General features: G+C 41.5%; 1 protein-coding gene across 1 annotated transcript in view; it reads left to right on the top strand.

Annotated features, from left to right (window-relative positions):
• Positions 1-19,517, top strand: part of LOC145395006 (high affinity cationic amino acid transporter 1-like) — a 116,995-nt gene that overhangs the window by 36,783 nt on the left and 60,695 nt on the right. The window contains exons 5-7 of the mRNA XM_080268751.1: positions 2,377-2,559; positions 4,842-4,966; positions 18,530-18,627. Of these exons, the coding sequence (XP_080124877.1) occupies positions 2,377-2,559; positions 4,842-4,966; positions 18,530-18,627 (406 nt within the window). The remainder of the gene's footprint in view (positions 1-2,376; positions 2,560-4,841; positions 4,967-18,529; positions 18,628-19,517) is intronic.

A 19,517-nucleotide genomic window follows, 5' to 3' on the forward strand; every position in this document is an offset into this window, starting at 1 on the left:
AGAACATTTTCTTACAGTCCCTCCACTTTACACTCAAATTCCTTCCAAATTCCTCATCCACTCTCTTCTTTCTCTTACTAATCTTTTCACCTCTCTCTTTCTTTCTATATATCTATCTATCTATCTATTGCCAGATGCCTCAATCCCGTTTGGGGTGGCCACAAACAAATCGCCTCCAAGTCGCCCTGTCCCCCGCCATTTCACTGCCCTGCTCCCAACTCACACCCCCCTCTCTCATATACCTCTCCACCCCATCCCTCCATCTCATCCTCGGCCTCCCCCTCCCTCTTCCCCCCTCCACCTCACTCACATACACTCTCTTCGTCAGTCTTTCACCCTCCATCCTCTCCACATGGCCAAACCACCTCAGTGTGTTCCTCATAACGCTTCCTATCACATCCACATCCACACCACAACGTTCCTTTATATCCTCATTCGTCAGCCTGTCTCTCCACGTGACTCCACAGGCTCCTCTTAAATAACTCATTTCCACTGCTCTCACTCTTGACTTGTGTCCTTCCAACAATGTTCAAGCTTCACTTCCGTACGTTAGAGTTGGTATCACAATACTGTCATGTAGTAACTTTTTCACTTCCATGCTCACTTCCCTGTTTCTTATCACTGCTTTCAAGGAACCAGCAACCTTTCTTCCCTGATGTACCCTTTCAAGCACTTCACCCTCCAAACCTCCATCCCTACTCATCACACTACCCAAATACTTAAACGTACTAACATTTTCCAATTCCTCACCATTCAACCTCGCTGTACATTCACTAACTTCACCTCTCTCAAAGACCATCACTTTACTCTTCCCTACATTCACCTTTAGGTTCCGTTTCTTACACACTCTCTCAAACTCATCCGCCAAGCCTTGCAGCTCCCCTTCGTTTTCACTCAACAACACAGTATCATCTGCAAACAACAGTACAGGGAGTTTCCAAACACTATCCTCTCTCACCAGGGCCACTCCAACATCCACTACCCTACCTATATATATATATATATATATATATATATATATATATATATATATATACACACATAGTAGAACCTCTTTGGTTCGGACCCCTTTGATCCGGATTTCTGTTAATTCGGACAAAATTTAAAAATAATAAGCTCCAAAAATATGTTGAAAGTAATTCTAAAGTCATTTTCAGTATCAGCGCGGAAAGCGATCGTCATTCGTTTAGTCTCGGATCACACTGGGTCGCAACATGGGCGCCTGTTTAAACACACGCTAGCATTCGTTCCATCAACTAGTTCACCAACCATTTATATTTTTACGCTATATTTCAAAAGTTAATCCTCCTTACCATGCCCCTTAATGCAAGTGTAGCTTCTGCAATGAATAAAGGTGTTAAAAGGAGGAGTTTGCTTACACAAAAATGGGTCAGAATATTCTGCAGTGTTTAATGATTACTGTAGGTTATTTTTTGTACTTAAATGTGCTTTACTTGTACATGAAACATTAGCTTCTTGCCCTCATGGGTGTTATCAATATGCCAAAGATGACAATGTATTGTTTGCCTTCATAAGTTTTATTTTTATTCCAAATATTACAGTTAATTAATTAATATATTTTTTTGCCTACACGGGCCGTAGTCACTTGCTACAGTGTAAAATGTAGGCTAGTTTCTTGTCATGGCCTTACCTGTAAATTATGCAATACGAAACTGTCGTACATTATTATTTTGGTTATTTTAGTATTCTTTCATCTTTTGCAGTTACGTAGGGTTGACACATGCAACATATGTTAATAATTAACAAACATACCATATGTAGATAGTTTTTGGTATGAACTGGAGATTACCCTGATGGTCCGGACAATCTGCTGATTCGGACAACCCTTCACCCCATATAGTCCGAATGAGAGAGGTTCTACTGTATATATATGCTATTTTTTCAAACTCTGAGTGTAACCTCCCCCATTCCAAGAAGTGCTATCCTGTGGTGCACTGCCTTACTCCCACTTCCCATTATTATTATTTTCAATTTTGTAAGTCTTTGTATTTGAACAGTGATATATAATCATGCCTAATGGACGCATTGCAGCAAGTGGGAGGGAAAAAAAAACAGTATGGTGGTCTTTTGACAGAATTCCCAAAGGCACAAACAGAGTTGGAAAAAAAAAAATAATGCAAAAAAAAAAACTGATTTAAATTTAAAAAAATCCAATGTAAATAAAAAAATCACATTTTTTTTCCAACCCTGATTCATGGGCAGGCACCTGGTCACTCCCCTTCAATGTTTGGGTTAAGTAGCCCAGCCCCAGGTCTCTGTGCTACAGTACACTTGGGTCAGTGGATGGATAGATGGATGGATAGACCAGCTTCGGCTAATAATAATGGTTGCTACAGATTTTTTCACTTACTTCAGCTGATGGTTATAATTGGGCCATCCCTGAGAGCAAGCTGAATGAAACCTGCCTAGATCCACCCCCAGAGGGCCATGACGACTGGGGCACTGGAGGCTTTGCACCGTTTGGTTTTGATGGCATCATGCGCGGTGCTGCCACGTGTTTCTTCGGTTTTGTGGGATTCGATGTCATTGCTACAACTGGTGTGTTGATGCTGTAAAACACGATTGCCAATACCCACTCCACATGGTGACATGTTTAATTACAGTGATCCCTTGGTTAAAGCAGTTTTCATTATCAGTGCTAGGCTGTTAGATGAAAATCAGCACTCCTTTCATTGTCATACATTTTTTGGCTGTAAAATGTAGTTATCACACACCTGACTTGGTTTCTGCTGACAATAATGGTGCAAAATCTGTGGTTTCTGATGGTTTTCAGGGATTCAAAGATGAGGCCCTACTCAAAAGTTAATCCCAAGTGGTGGAGACCACTAACTCTGCATCCTCTAACCTCAGAATCCCTTACCGCAAGCCAACTTCATGTCTGTGTATGGTAGTGTTTCTTCCTTACTATGCTCCTTTCATTGTTTCCTATTAACATAGAAAATAAATTGTTGGAAAAGGAAAAATTTTAGTTTACGAGTGGGGTGCCTGGTAGGGTACTACAGTAATTAGGATAAATCTCATAGGTTCTTTGCTTTTGATATCATGCACTAGGCAAAGAACCAGTTATGTGTGATAACGAAGGGATCACTGATTGTATATTTTTATACAGTATATTTGGTATCTTTAGACAGTTTTATTCTACAGACTGTTTGAATTATTATTTTTTAGATACTTATGTTCAGCTTAACCCCTCCAATATTATGACAGTGGTTACATCATGGCAGGCATGTTGGGGCAGACCATGCTGTATCCTCAAAGTCAGATATTCCCTTACCTCATGAGGGAAAGCTGGTAGGGTCAGACTGGTTGCCTGGTGCTCAGAGGAGAGTCAGGATTGCTGACCTGTGAATGTTTTTTTTTTTTTTTTTAGCTCTGCCCAGACTCAGTGCTTGGCCAATCACTGCCAAGGCTGGCCATGATGTAGCAGCTGGCTACCTCCCCAGATACACTGTCTTGTCTGAGAGAGAGTTATCAGCAATATAGTACCTATATAATGAAGGACACTATACAGTATTATGTTATGTTAACCTTATGGGAAGATAACCTGGCTGATGCTGTGGCCTTGTATCCCAGGATAGTGAGTGAATAACCCTCCACAGGCTCAGAGGCTTAAGATTTGGAAATGAGTACTATGGCTGAGTGCCTCATAGTGTCTACCCCAGCTGTACCTTTAAAAATGCAAGTGTCTGGAGCAGTGTCACCCCAGCAGAGAATATAATATACTATTTAGTATCCTGTGACTGTGGCCACAGCAGACATCTGGTATCCAAAGGGTTGAGAGATTTTTCTGATTGGAATTTATTTGTTCTGTTTTCATATGTAAGGGAGATGTGCATTGAATTTGTATTTGCACTGTTCAGATGGTTTTATTCAACTTTGGAGAGGCCTTTTTATTTGGAGGTACTAGAAATACCCCTCTTTACCATAATCCCTTCTACAACAGGTCCTTCCTGTGTTGAATAAAATTTATGGATACTGTAGTTGCCTGATTAAAAGAAAAAGACCTCATTTTAGTGAAGATGTTAATTGATTATGGTATAAACTTTTGTAGTTATAGTAGTAGTAGTAGTTGTAGCCCAGGTTCATGTGAAATATGATCCCAGTGGACTACAAGCGTAAATTGCCATTCTGCAGTCTCCCATCATCCTTTTGGGGAATAGGGAAGTAGTTGAGGGACATTTTTATAACCAGATAGTTAAGTCATCTGGCTATATTGGTGTCATCACATGAGGGCGTTCCTCTCAAGCAACACCTTGAACTTGTGTAAATGTCCATCCATCTATCCATGGTGTTGCTTGAGAGGAACGCCTTCATGTGATGGCACCAATATAGTCACCTTGAACTTGTGTAAATGTCCATTGTTGATAATATACCTAATCCTTTCAGCCCACTGATATAAAGTTCACATAATTTTTAACTTATCACCAGCCTTGTATGTGACAACATTCACCTGGTGATGGGTATTATTTATCTTCCAGGGAGTGTCAGGGAAGGAGATTATTCCCAGTTGCATACTGTATAGGAGGGCTGCTGGTCCTCAGGGAATGGAGTATTAGGGTTGGATGTTTAAAAGGCATTAGATAGAGGGGGGTATGGGTGTAGATGGTTAGGCTTCAGGTGGAGTCAGGATTCCAAAGGCTTGGATGATGGGTGAATGAATGCCAGTCCTCCATGGGGAATGCTGGTAATACTTTTCATGCTTTTGCAATTTCTCTTTCCTTGTTTTTTAATCTAGCCTCACCCTTTCCTTCATGGGATAAGAGGTCATGATGATGATGGTGATTGTTATCATTACTTATATTTGTGTTTACTTCCTTCAGGCGAGGAGGCCATCAACCCATCACGCACTGTCCCACTCTCCATTGGACTTTCACTTCTTTTCATCTTCATCTCATACTTCAGTTTGTCTGCGGTCATTACACTTGTCCTTCCATACTGCCAGCAGGTGAGTAATAGATGCATTCAGTTTTACATGTTTTCTGTCAAATACACCAGTTTTCATTCACCTTGCTCTGTTTTGCATCAGCTCTCTAGCATTACTGGTCTCAATAGCATGGTCGTAGGTACTTGTAGGGAGATAGGGAGGTCAATTGTAGATCGTCAAAGCACTGCCAGAATAAAGTCATGAGGCATAGTATGGCTCGAACTTGTCGCTTCTTTTCAAATTGTGGGTCATTGGCTAGAGTGAATAGGTAGGTCTCTTTCTCTTGTTCTCACCTTCCCCCTTTGTGTATCAGCGAGGTGAGTTAGAATGAAATCAAGTAAACACATCCCTGGATTATATGGGATGGTTTTGGTGATTTTTAACACCCTGTCAGGGCTGATATGTAGCCAGTGATGTCAGCGACTTGCAGCAGTGACATATTACCATAAGCTGTGACCCAAAATGAGTTTTTTAGGCTAGATAACAAGGTTTTCTTAACAGTGGAAATATCTGCTGTTATTTCCCCTAGATATGAGCCTGAGTGTCTTTGCCTTAGTAGATCGACAATTTTGTATAATTGTGGGGTTATACCACCAAGAAAATTCCTGCCTCCAGAGAATTTCCTGAGAAATTCTGTCTTAAATTGCTCAAATGTTGAAGCTTAGAACAACTTGTCTGACTTGAGCAAATTGCCAGCTGGGCATCGTTCTTGGTTTATTCTAGGCGAAAAAAGTTATTTTTCCATTCTCATCTGCTAGAGGGGAACAAGTCAAGAGTGAGAGCAGTGGAAATGAGTTACTTGAGAGGAGCATGTGGAGTGACATGAAGGGACAGGTTGACGAATGAAGAAGCGAAGGAACGTTGTGGGGTGGATGTGAATGTGGTTGAGAAAATTAGGAGAGAGACACTGAGGTGGTTTAGACATGTGAAGAGAATGGAGAATGAAAGACTGACTAAGAGGGTGTATGGAGGTGAAGTGGAAGGAGAGAGAGGGAGAGGAAGACCGAGGATGAGGTGGAGGGATGGAGTTGAGAGGTATATGAGGGAGGGGGGAGTGAGGTGGGGGGAGGGCAGTCAATTGGTGGGTGACAGAGCGACTTGGAGGCGTTTTGTCTGCGGCTACCCTTTGCGGGATTAGGGTGTTGGACTATAGATAGATAGATAGATCTGTAATGTGTCTCCTAATGAAATATTGCTGACACTGTTCAATAAGTATGTGTATGTCAGTCTTGTCTTTTTCAATATCAGAGAATTTTGTGAGATCATTGTCTTCATGAAAAATATACACTGGAAGTGGAGTATTACTGGAATTTTGTGGAGAAGGTACTTCACTGCTGCTTGCTGCAGCTGAGTTAGCCATCTTTACTGTGTTTTCCATGCAATCGTCACTTACAGGAAATTTATATGTTTTTCCAGACCTTAATACTCTGTGATCTTAAAGTTTACTATCTATATCTGAAAATTCTGACCAAGTGTCATCATTATTTACTTCTGTGTAAATTGCATCTGTTTGCTGTTCTTTATCTTCTCTATCTATTGTGTGTTTTGTTTTTTGAGTTTGGTTTTCTGCTTGGTCTTGTGTCTCTTATGGTGTTTTATAATTCATATTTTGTTGATCTTTTTCTGGTTCTTGTGTTAGGATATTTGGCACTGCTATTGCTGATTCTTCAGGCACTGATTTGGGTGCTTTTCTTAGCATAATGGTGTTACCCACTAAATCACAGTCTACATTTCTCTTGATTGCTCAAAAATTAAAATTATAAAACAGATATGTCAGTGTAAATTGTGTAACTGTCTCTCACTTTGTAGTTGGTGATACTGTATTTATATTGATGAATATATATATATATATATATATATATATACTGTATATATATATATATATATATATATATATATATATATATATACTGTATATATATACAGTAAACCCTCGATATAACGAACCCTGGTATTGCAAATTTCAGATACAGTAAAACCTCACTATATTGGACTAATTGGGGCACAAGCCAGTCCGAAAAAAGCGAAAGTCCGATAAAAGCGACATCTGGACTCCCCCCAGGACTTCCTCCTCCTTTCTTACGCAAAGAGACCTGCTTGTCATTCATGCATTTATTTTACAGTATCTCTCTCTCCCTCTCTCTCTCTCTCTCCACACTGGGCACTTCCATTTTACTTCACATATTTTTTGTCTTTGTCGTCACCTTCATCTTCACCTTCCCATTCATTTTTGCCTTTGCTTTCAGTTCACATTGACATTTACATTCGTTTTGTTTTTAAAGGCTCCAACATGCTTGCATGTGTCGGCCTTGGTCACCTAATGGCGGCTCTCCACGCTGCACGATCCATTGCAGCCTCCCTGTTCAGTCCCTTAACCCTAAGGTCACACTTAATGACCTCGTCCCATGTCTTTCTCGGTCTACCCCTCATAACCCCACCCCCAATATTAACACTTCTCACATTCACTTTCATATTCAGTTCCTTGCTCACTTTCACATTCACCTTCACACTTTCACTATCACTCATTTTGAATTTCCATTTCACCTTCAGTTGCAATTTTACTTTCTTACTTTCATGTTTACCTTTATAATTACTTTCACTCACCATCACACTCACCCCTCTCTTCTTTTACTTTCACATTCCCCTTCACCTTCACTCACCTTCACTTTCATTTTCACCTTTTTCACCTTCACTTTCACCTTGACCTTTACTTTCACCTTGACCTTTACTTCCACCTTCATCTTCACCTTCACTTTCACCATCTTCACTTTCACATTTTTACCTTCATTTTCATATTAACCATCACTTTCACATTTACCTTCACTTTCACCATCATTTTCACCCTCAGTCACCTTCACTTTCGACCACTTTCAACTTAACTTTCACCTTTACTTTCACCTTCACTTTCACTTTCATTTTCACCTTCACTTTCACCTTCACATTAACTTTCACTTTCATTTTCACCTTCACTTTCACCTTCACTTTCACTTTCACAATCACTCACATTCCACCTTCACATCTGACTTCACTTTCATCTTCACTTTTGTCTTCACTTTCACCTTCACTTTCATCTTCCACCTTCACTTTTGACTTCACTTTCACCTTCACTTTTGTCTTCACTTTCACCTTCACTTTTGACTTCACTTTCACCTTTACCTTCACTTTCACCATTTTCACATTCACTTTTACTTTCACCATCACACTACCTTCACTTTCACCTTCACACTACCTTCACCGACCTTCACTTTTACATTCACACTACCTTCACCGACCTTCACTTTTACATTCACTTTCACATTTGCTTTCGCCTCTCTCTCTCCTGGAGAGAGGGAGAGAGAGAGAAGGAGGGAGGAAGGGAATATAGAAGGAGAGAGAGAGAGAGAGAGGAGGGACCAAGGTTATGCCTATCTCCCTCATTTGTTTATGGGAAAGGGGATGCAAGTTGTCATTCCTGTATTTATTCTCTCTCTCTCTCTCTCTCTGCTGACTTTGACATTCACATTCACTTCCATGCTCTTTCACCTTCATCTTTACACTCATTTTCACAATTACTTTACTTTTCATTTTCAGTTTCATCATCACACTCTCTCTCTCTCTCTCTCTCTCTCTCATCTCAGGGAGGAAGGGAAGGAATGGAGGAGAAGAGAGAAGGAGGAGGGACCGATGTTATGGTATCTCCTCTGTTTGTTTGTTTATTCATTTATTCCAAGAGGCAGACTGCTTCTGGCTTTATCGAACTTTTTCTGCTGCATAAGAAATTTGTCCAGTTGGCTTCTCGAGTCTGCTAAAAGCAAATTCTGCTATATTGAAGTCCGTTATATCAAGGTTTTACTGTATAACGAACGGCCAAATTGCGACCGAACTTCCCCCGGATTTTGCGAACAAAGTTTGCTAAATGAGGAGGAAGTTCGGGACTCAGCCCATGGTGACAACAGCATCCCTTCCTGGCACAGTAAGTGTACTTCAACGGCACCCATTCCTGGCACAGTAAGCGTACTGTAACAGTACTACATTATACTGTATTCTTTTTATAGGTATTGTATTTATATGTAGAACTTCATACTGTATTTTATTTACATGTACAGCTTCATAAACCATTGAATTCTCCATGTAAAACTTTATAGAATCAGTTTAGGCTATGTTTGAACGTGTAGGACCGAACGACTCCCCTTATATAGCGAACTGAGTTCGGTAATCCCTCAGAAACACTGATCCCTTGTATGTAACGAACTTTTGGATATAGTGACCCACCCCTCCCCCTAGTTAGTTCATCATATCAAGGGTTTACTACTATATATATATATATACAGTATATCCATCCATCCATCCATCATCTAATCCTACGTTGCCCCATGAGGAGCTTAGGAGCCCGGGGCTAGGAAAGTTGGTCCTGGCATTTAAGATGAAAGTGACCAGCCTCACTCATCTCTGAGTGGCATTACGTGAGCACTAATCCCCAACCACCTCTTGGATATAAACCTTCACCAGCTCAATCTGATTGGAGCACCTTTATTACCCACTAAACCACCAGGAGCCAAAATTTGGTTATATGGTTACCACCCAGCGTAGTAAATGGTTTCCTGGTGTACAGGAAACCATTTGGCTTGTCACTCACTGTAGAGTCACCCACAGGCAGAAGGAAGAGGAAAGAATGAAAGAAAGAAAGACACAGGAGGGAGTGTAAAATCACCCGCAGGCAGAAGAAAGAGGAAAGAATGAAGGAAAGAAAGACACAGGAGGGAGTGTAAAATCACCCGCAGGCAGAAAAAAGAGGAAAGAATGAAGGAAAGAAAGATAGAAGAGGATGGATGGAAAGAAGGATGGAGGAGAGGAAAGGGCAGACACCCGAGAGCAGCACTACATCAAGTGAGTGGATGGTGAGCGCCCCCACCTAGCACACAATACAGTACATATATATACAGTAGAACCTCTCTCATTTGGACTATATGGGGGGAAGGGTTGTCCGAATTAGCAGATTGTCTGGACCATCAGGGTAATCTCCATTTCATACCAAAAACTATCTACATGTGGTATGTTTGTTAATTATTAACATATGTGGCATTTTTAGAGTTTTTCTTTTATTTTCACAAGTCACTGTTTGTAACATCAAATTTTAAAGCAAACTGTCTAATTTTCTCTTTGTTTTTGTTGATGTCTGACACAGTTTGTTTGGCGATACCAAACTCGTTCACGAGTTTTCCTGGAGGAACTCCAGCCTCTAGTTTATCCAGTATTTTCACTTTATCTGCAATACGTAGTGTTACATGCTTCCTTTTAACACCTTTATTCATTGCAGAAGCTACACTTGCATTAAGGGGCATGGTAAGGAGGATTAACTTTTGAAATACAGCGTAAAAATATAAATGGTTGGTGAACTATACTCAGTTCCACGGAGTCTGACGCACTGATTTTGCCCGCCGAGGACAGGTGGATCTGGTAACACTGCGTGAGGTACTCGGGCGGTGATTGGTGGATTTCCGTTGTGTTTGAATGTGCTCCAAATTGACTTTGTATTCCAACCAAGGCCCTCATTGATTTACAGAATACCAGAATATACAGATACAAATTAAAGCAATGATATCTTTAATGATAAATATGTGCCATTTAAATTACTAGAGATAAACCTGAACGACAATGATAACAAAAAGTAAGTAAAGGCGTGACTGGACGCAAGCGGACAGGTCAGCGACTGATTTAAATTCATTTCATTATGTTTGATTTCGTTTATACTGCACGTGTTTTTATTATAGCAGCATATTTCAACTATTATTTTCTTATGGAGTTTGTTTTTATCTTACTTTCCTTTCTTCCACCATTAACAAAAATTCGGTTCATTCTATAATGATGTAATCCATTACTTTCCCCGCTTTTTGTCGAGGGGGCAGAGATACATGCTTGAGGATGCACTGTGACCAGGGATAGGGTGTCCGTCTGCATGTCTGTCTCTTATGATACGAAAATGTTAGGGAAAATCAACACCAAACTTATTCATGTAAGAAATAATTCTACTGAATCTGACTATGAATACAAACATTTGCAGATTTTTAAAGCTACTGTTACCTATGAAGGTAATGAAAATGTGTATGTACACTATATATACTGAGAATAGAATAGCATGTATTGGTCCCAGTGAGGGGTGTGTGTGTGTGTGTGTGTGTGTGTACTTACACAAATCATAATTATTAGAAGCTAAGCTAAGCATATCTAGGGTAAGGTTGTATATTAGCAAATGAGGTAATGAAGGGCATGGTGAAGACTGTAGACTGTAACACTGTGTAGCAGTGGTGGGAAACATTCGAACCTTCACAGGACCTCGGGACCACCTTGATATAAACGTCTGAATTCCCGCCACAATCGCTGACCTGTCCGCATGCGTCCAGTCACGCCTTTACTTATTGTTTATCATTGTCGTTCAGGTTTATCTCTAATAATTTAAAAGGCACATATTTATCATTAAAGATATCATTGCTTTAATTTGTATCTGTATATTCTGGTATTCTGTAAATCAATGAGGGCCTTGGTTGGAATACAAAGTCAATTTGGAGCACATTCAAACACAATGGAAATCCACCAATCACCGCCCGAGTACGTCACGCAGTGTTACCAGATCCACCTGTCCTCGGCGGGCAAAATCAGTGCGTCAGACTCCGTGGAACCGAGTATAGTTGATGGAACGAATGCTAGCGTGTGTTTAAACAGGCGCCCAAGTTGCGACCTAGCGTAATCCGAGACTAAACGAATGACGATCGCTTTTCGTGCCGATACTGAAAATGACTTTAGAATTACTTTCAACATATTTTTGGAGCTTATAATTTTTAAATTTTGTCCGAATGAACAGAAATCCGGATCAAAGGGGTCCGGACCAAAGAGGTTCTACTGTATATATATATAGATCTATTGCCAGGCACCTTAATCCCATACGGGGTGGCCACAAACAAATCGCCTCCACGTCGCCCTGCCCCCTGCCATTTCACTGCCCTGCTCCCAGCTCACACCCCCCTCCCTCATATACCTCTCCACTCCATCCCTCCATCTCATCCTTGGCCTCCCCTTCCCCCTCACTCACATAAACTCTCCTCATCAGTCTCTCACTCTCCATTCTCTCCACATGGCCAAACCACCTCAGTGTTTTTCTCCTAACGCTTCGTATCACATCCACATCCACACCACAACGCTCCTTCACATCCTCATTTGTCAGTCTGTCTCTCCATGTGACTCCACATGCTCCTCTCAAATAACTCATTTCCACTGCTCTTACTCTTGACTTGTGTCCCTCCAACAAGGTCCAAGCTTCGCTTCCATACGTTAGAGTTGGTATCACAATACTGTCATGTAGTAACTTTTTCACTTCCATGCTCACTTCCCTGTTTCTTATCACTGCTTTCAAGGAACCAGCAACCTTTCTTCCTTGTTGTACCCTTTCAAGCACTTCACCCTCCAAACTTCCATCCTTACTCATCACACTACCCAAGTACTTAATTGTACTCACATTTTCCATTTCCTTCCCATCCAACCTCACTGTACATTCACTGACTTCACTTCTCTCGAAGATCATAACTTTACTCTTCCCTACATTCACCTTTAGATTCCGTTTCAAACACGCTTTCCCAAACTCATCCACCAAGCCTTGCAGCTCCCCTTCGTCTTCGCTTAACAACACAGTATCATCTGCAAACAACAGTACAGGGAGTTTCCAAACACTACCCTCTCTTATTAGGGCCACTCCAACATCCACTGCCCTACCTTGTATCTCTATTATAACCCCATCCATATACAGATTGAACAACCATGGAGACATGACACATCCCTATTTCAATCTAACCTTCAAATGGGAAAATTTACTCAGTTCACTATCCACATGCACAGCAGCCTTAGCACCATCATACATACTCCTCACAGTGTTGAACAACTTGCCATCTACTCCATATAATCTTAATACTTTCCACAATCCTTGTGTATCCACCCTGTCATATGCTTTCTCCAAATCCATGAAGGTCACATACAACTTCTTTCCCTTCTCTAGAAACTTTTCCACTAAGGAAATAAGAATGAATATCTGATCTACACAATCTCTTCCCATCCTAAAACCTCCCTGTTCTTCTCCAACTAATTCCTCTGTTATTTCCCTAACTCTGTCAATAAGTATCCTGCTGTGTACTTTTTCTATTACACTAGTAAAACAAATGCCCCCATGATTACCACACACTTCTTTTTCCCCTTTTCCTTTGTTCACGGGAATAATTATACCTGACTTCCAATCCTCCGGGACTCTGCTTTCCTTCCAGGCCAACCTGCACATCTTCCACATCCATTTTACAACCATCTCTCCCCCATGCTTCAGCATTTCACCACACACTCTATCATTTCCTTGGGCTTTCCCCATTTTGACTTTCTTCATTGCTTCTAGAACTTCCATCCTACTGATTTCTTCCTGTCTTCTCACCTCCCTCCTTCTCCCAGCCATTCCCCAGCCACTTATACTCGCATTACCTTCATTGGTGATAGCCAATTCCCTCTTCAGGCATAAAATGATCCACAGGTATACATGGCGAGTGATGAGAAGGGTGGGTGGTGAACTGAATGAAAGGAAGGCAATGATTTGATTATGTGTGTGTGGATGAAAGGATGCGAAGATGTGTAATGGATGCAAGAGCTTATAGAGGTTGGGGGAGTGGACTTTCTGACCACTACTTGGTGGTGGCCGGAATTAGGATTCAAGTAAGATGGAGGAATAGAAGAAGGGAAAGACGAGAGGAAGGAGTAGTTGCAAGGAGAGTGGAAAGGTTACAAGAGGATGAGAAAAAGGCAGAGTATAAGAGAGAAGTGTAGGAACGATTGGGCAAATATGAATTGGAGCAGATGGGAGACGTGGAAGGTGTGTGTAGGATATTTACAGAAGAAATATGTGCAGCATGTGATGTGGTGTGTGGAAGGAAGAGAAGACGGAAGGGGGTGCAAGGAACAGCGTGGTGGACTGAAGAGGTGAGACAGGCTGTGGCACAAAAGAAGAAAGCATACAATGAATGGATGAGAAATAGGGGCTTGGAAGAGGTTGAGAAGCGGAAGAGAGAGTTATATGTAGAAAGAGAGAGGTGAAAAGATTAGTAAGAGAGAGTAAGAAGAGAGTGGATGAGGAATTTGGAAGGAATTTGAGTGTAAAGTGGAGGGACTGTAAGAAAATGTTCTGGAAATAGGTGAAAAGAGTAAGACAGGGTGGAAGTGAAGTTATCAGGGGAGTGAAAGATAAAAATGGTAGACTACTAGTGGAGAAGGGAGAAAAAGTGAGCAGATGGAGAGAACACTTTAAGGAATTGTTGAACATAGAGGATGGAAGTAATGCGAGTATAAGGGACTGGGGAATGGCTGGGAGAAGGAGGGAGGTGAGAAGACAGGAAGAAATCAGTAGGATAGAAGCTGTGGAAGCAATGAAGAAAGTTAAATCGGGGAAAGCCCCAGGAATTGATGGAGTGTGTGGTGAAATGCTGAAGCATGGGGTAGAGATAGTAATAGAATGGATGTGGAAGATGTGCAGATTGGCCTGGGAGGAAGGTAGAGTCACGGAGGATTGGAAGTCAGGTATAATTATTCCCTTGTACAAAGGAAAACGTTGGGTCTGGTTAGTACTTGGATGGGTGACCGCCTGGGAACACCAGATGCTGTTGGCATCCCTACGTGTCAAGTGGGGTTGGTGGAGGATTAGTGCCCCTCCCTGTAAAACAATTAACTCTAAGCCGCTGGCCACCCCGTTTGGGATACATGGCGTCTGGCAATGAATGAATGAATGAAACAAAGGAAAAGGGGAAAAAGAAGTGTGTAGTAATCATAGGGGCATTTGTCTTCTTAGTATAATAGGAAAAGTGGATGGTAGGATACTTATTGACAGAGTTAGAGAAAGAACAGAGAAATTAGATGGAGAAGAACAGGGAGGCTTTAGGAAGGGAAGAGGTTGCGTAGATGAGATATTCATTTTTAGATCTTTCGTGGAAAAGTTTCTAGAGATGGGAAAAAAGTTGTATGCGACTTTCATGGATTTGGAGAAAGCATATGACAGGGTGGATAGACAAGGATTGTGGAAAGTGTTAAGAATATATGGAGTAGATGGAAAGTTGTTGAATGCTGTGAAGAGTATGTACGATGGTGCGAAGGCTGCAGTGCGTGTGAATGGTGAACTAAGTGAATTTTTCTCTTTGAAGGTTGGGTTGAAACAGGGATGTGTCATGTCTCCATGGCTGTTCAATCTGTACATGGATGGGGGTAATAAAAGAGGTACAAGGTAGGGTAGTGGATGTTGGAGTGGCCCTGGTGAGAGAGGATAGTGTTTGGAAACTCTCTGTACTGTTGTTTGTAGATGATACTGTGTTGTTGAGTGAAGATGAAGGGGAGCTCTAAGGCTTTGGTGGATGAGTTTGGGAGAGTGTGTAAGAAACGGAATCTAAAGGTGAATGTAGGGAAGAGTAAAGTGATGGTCTTTGAGAGAGGTGAAGTCAGTGAATGTACAGCGAGGTTGGATGGTGAGGAATTGGAAAATGTGAGTACGTTTAAGTACTTGGGTAGCGTGATGAGTAAGGATGGAGGTTTGGAGGGTGAAGTGCTTGAAAGGGTACAGCAGGGAAGAAAGGTTGCTGGCTCTTTGAAAGCAGTGATAAGAAACAGGGAAGTGAGCATGGAAGTGAAAAAGTTACTACATGACAGTATTGTGATACCAACTCTAACGTATGGAAGTGAAGCTTGGACGTTGTTGGAAGGACACAAGTCAAGAGTGAGAGCAGTGGAAATGAGTTATTTAAGAGGAGCCTGTGGAGTCACATGGAGAGACAGGCTGATGAATGAGGATATAAAGGAGCGTTGTGGTGTGGATGTGGATGTGATAGGAAGCGTTATGAGGAACACACTGAGGTGGTTTGGCCATGTGGAGAGGATGGAGGGTGAAAGACTGACGAAGACAGTGTATGTGAGTGAGGTGGAGGGAGGAAGAGTGAGGGGAGGCCGAGGATGAGATAGAGGGACGGGGTGGAGAGATATATGAGAGAGGGGTGTGTGAGTTGGGAGCAGGGCAGTGAAATGGCGGGGGACAGGGCGACTTGGAGGGGATTTGTTTGTGGCCACCCCAAACGGGATTGAGACGTCTGGCAATAGATAGATAGACCTTCATTCTCTGTGTTCATATGTATATATAATTGATTTGTTAACTGAGTGTTAGTATGTTATTGATAGTTATGTAAGTGATGAAGTGTTAACTAATACAACCTTGTTTAGAATAAATCAGCTCACTATAACAGTAGTTGAGATACAGTTGTGGTGTGAGGTGTGGTGAGGGAGATGTTGATGCTCAAGATTGTTGATCCAGCTCAACATGTCAGCATCGTTTGGTCATCCCTGCAGAGTCAAGACACTCGCTCTCCTCTTCTGATGGTGGAGATGGTTGTGGTTGGGTGGTGGAGTAGATGGTGGAGGTCAGCTGTGCTGTGCTTTACTCAGCTGTCACACACTTCACTCACTTCACTCACTTCCTTGTTTGCTTCTTATTATTATTAACTTTTATGTTTGATTTTCCTTACTTGTTGAGATTAACTTGTCAGCTTGTAGAGTTGTTGATAGACATAGTTTATCATTGCTATTGTTTCTCTTAAATTGTGGAATTGTGGTTGAAGTGGTTAGGAGCAATTAGTGGTGAAGTTAAGTTGCGTTGATGCTCCACCAGTTCTTGCTCTCTCTTTTGCTTTTTTTTTTTTTTTTTTCCTCACAGTATTTGCTTGTAGTTTGATTGATGATTGTTGCTTGTAGAGCAGTCATAGATTGTTTTGATTGTAATTTGCTCGTTGATTGTTGACTGAGACGTTAATCAGCTTCATTTACTGCCGTCACCAATATCGCTGAACGTAGTTTATCGTAGTTGGTTCGTTGTTCCTGCTTGCCACCAATCTTGATAGCATGGTTGTAAGTACTTTTAGGGAGATAGGGAGGTCGATTGTAGATCGTTGAAGCACTGCCTGAATAAAGTCTTGAGATGTAGTATGGCTTGAACTTGTCGCTGCTTATTAAATGGTGGGTCATCTGCTGGAGTGAATAGGTAAGTCTCTCTCTCTCTTTCTCACCTTCCTCCTTCGTGTATCAGCGAGGTGAGTTAGAGCACTCTTGGGTTACGGAGTTTATTGTACAGTTATATTGAATTGTGATTTACAGTGTAACATAACATAATGGCAAAGCCTCCTTGCTGACCCTCGTGTTATCGGGCGTTCTCTCTAACCCCTTCTGACCTGAAGAGAATCTCTCTTACATTATATACAGCCTGGAGAGGATGTGTGTATGTGATGTAGTGTCTGGTAGATTTCCCTTCACGTGGACTGACCGACTAGAGCTGGTTGCCCCATGGGTTTGAATACGTCATGAAATTCTTGGTCATCTGGACTACAAAGAGATTGTTGAGATACATCATATGTTAAGCATTCTTGATGTTTTGGAACAAGATTATGGATATCCATTATGTGGATTGACATTCCTAGTGAGAAGCTGTGTATGTCTCCAGCAGACACTACATCCTGCACATTGTGTTATGAGATATATACTAGTGCCTGTATAATGCCTACACTGGTACATTGGTTCTGAGAACACCACACAGCACTTCATCCTATGTTTTCCTTGGTTTACTTCTGTCTCAATGGCCCAGTACTGCAATACTTCTTCTACTCCATACCCAACTCCCCTGATCCATCATCTCATTATGTCTAAACCATCAAAGTCTCCTGCTTTCTGCTTTCATTGTGATGTTTTCCATTCCCAGCCATTTGTTTTTTGTTAAGTTGAAGGTAATGCATCATTCACTTTTACTCCATATATTATTCTTATATCAGTTTGTTCCAATCTTAGCAAGGTGTATCTTCTTTTACATCCATATTTCACTGCCATACAGTATGACACATCTTCCACTGGTAGCTACCAAACACCTTCTCGTTGTGAACAATGGGAGAACTTGAGATGCTAGGATGAGTAGCAGTTTTGTGGCTAGGCACCACCACTTGCAACACAAAAGCAGAATTTGTCAACAGTCTCTTGTGAGCATTTATATCACCATGGATCATATTAGTTTAACATTGAGAGCTCTGACTGTACCTGTACATCAGCCACATTGGATATCCATTGCCAAACTCAAGTGGTCACTCTCATCTCTACATCTCTTATGTACCTGATATTCGCATCCAGCATATAAACTACTGTTCCTGCCCATGCATATACCAGATGCAACTTATTGCCCATTACCCAAAGCTGTATGTCATAATTGGCAAACCTACATAGCATGGCTTTTGTCTTTCTAATGCTTATGTGGAGACCTTTGGACTCAATTTCTTGTCTTCACTTTGGGATTATTCAGCAAGTTCTTTTTATTTTTGCCACCACAAGATAGTTTTGTTCAGTTTAGGAGAGCCCCCTAGTATAAAACAAGGTAAGAGCTGCATTAACAAGTTAATGCTACTCTTAATGGTTTTTCTAAGGCGAACAGAATCATCTGCAGGCAGTATGAATAATAAGAAAAATATATCATTGTCTTTAAAGGGTTAATGTTGCAATTGGCTCTTCCAACAACAGGACAGCGAGGCTCCCCTGGTGTACCTGTATGAAGTTCTAGGTTGGGATGTGGCCAAGTGGTTTGTTAGCATTGGTGCACTCTTTGGATTCTCTGCAAGGTATGTCCTCATGATTAACACTTATGTGATCCGGGCAAGTATTGTATTCCAACCATCACCAAACGATGTCATTCAGCTGAGAGCAGGTTACAGGAGACTGAGAGTGTTAATGTTGTCGACATTAACTCTTACGATTAGGACAACTCAGCTACAGGTGGCCCTCCATATTCATGGGGGTAGGGGACACAGACCCCTGCGAATTTGGAATTTCCGCGAATGTTTGGTGCACCCTCCCATAAATGCCTCCATAGCCACAAATCACCCCCTGTGAACAAGTGTGCACATACTGTACCTAATAAACCACATCTGGGACTTGAAAGCAGGATAAAATATCATAAATAGTAACAGACTAACTGTATAAAAATGTTTCATAACAAATAAGTTTTGATTGGGTATGGCTGTACTAAGTTAGGGTAAATATGTACCTGGTAACTTCCACAGACTTCCGCGACTGAGTGTGTCTTGTGCACATCCATGTGAGTGTAGGCAAGTTATCAACTACATACAGTATTTACCCCAACTTCTTACAACCATACACATTAAATTCAGAGTTAACTCACCACTGTCCTTGAAGTTTTGGTGGATGAACTCTGACAACTTGTGATGATGATAATGATGATGATGATGAACATGACATCGATGATGTTCAAGATGATTAGCCATGCAGTTACCGTTGACGGATGACTGGACGACATGATGTGGAGTGAAACTGCATGGCATGAGGAGTCTACATGTGTGTAGACTCCACCTCATGTCTACTGCTAGCGTCATCGCATAGTGGTGATGGATCATTGATATTCCCCTCAGAGGCAGGAGGAGAGGACGATGCTGCATAGAGGCAGTGAAATGACCGCGACAGTGATGGGATACAGACTGAGGGAGAGACAGAG

Source organism: Coenobita brevimanus, chromosome 29 (assembly GCF_032717465.1).
Source record: "Coenobita brevimanus isolate Jiangsu-jjx chromosome 29, ASM3271746v2, whole genome shotgun sequence".
Lineage (NCBI taxonomy): Eukaryota > Metazoa > Arthropoda > Malacostraca > Decapoda > Coenobitidae > Coenobita > Coenobita brevimanus.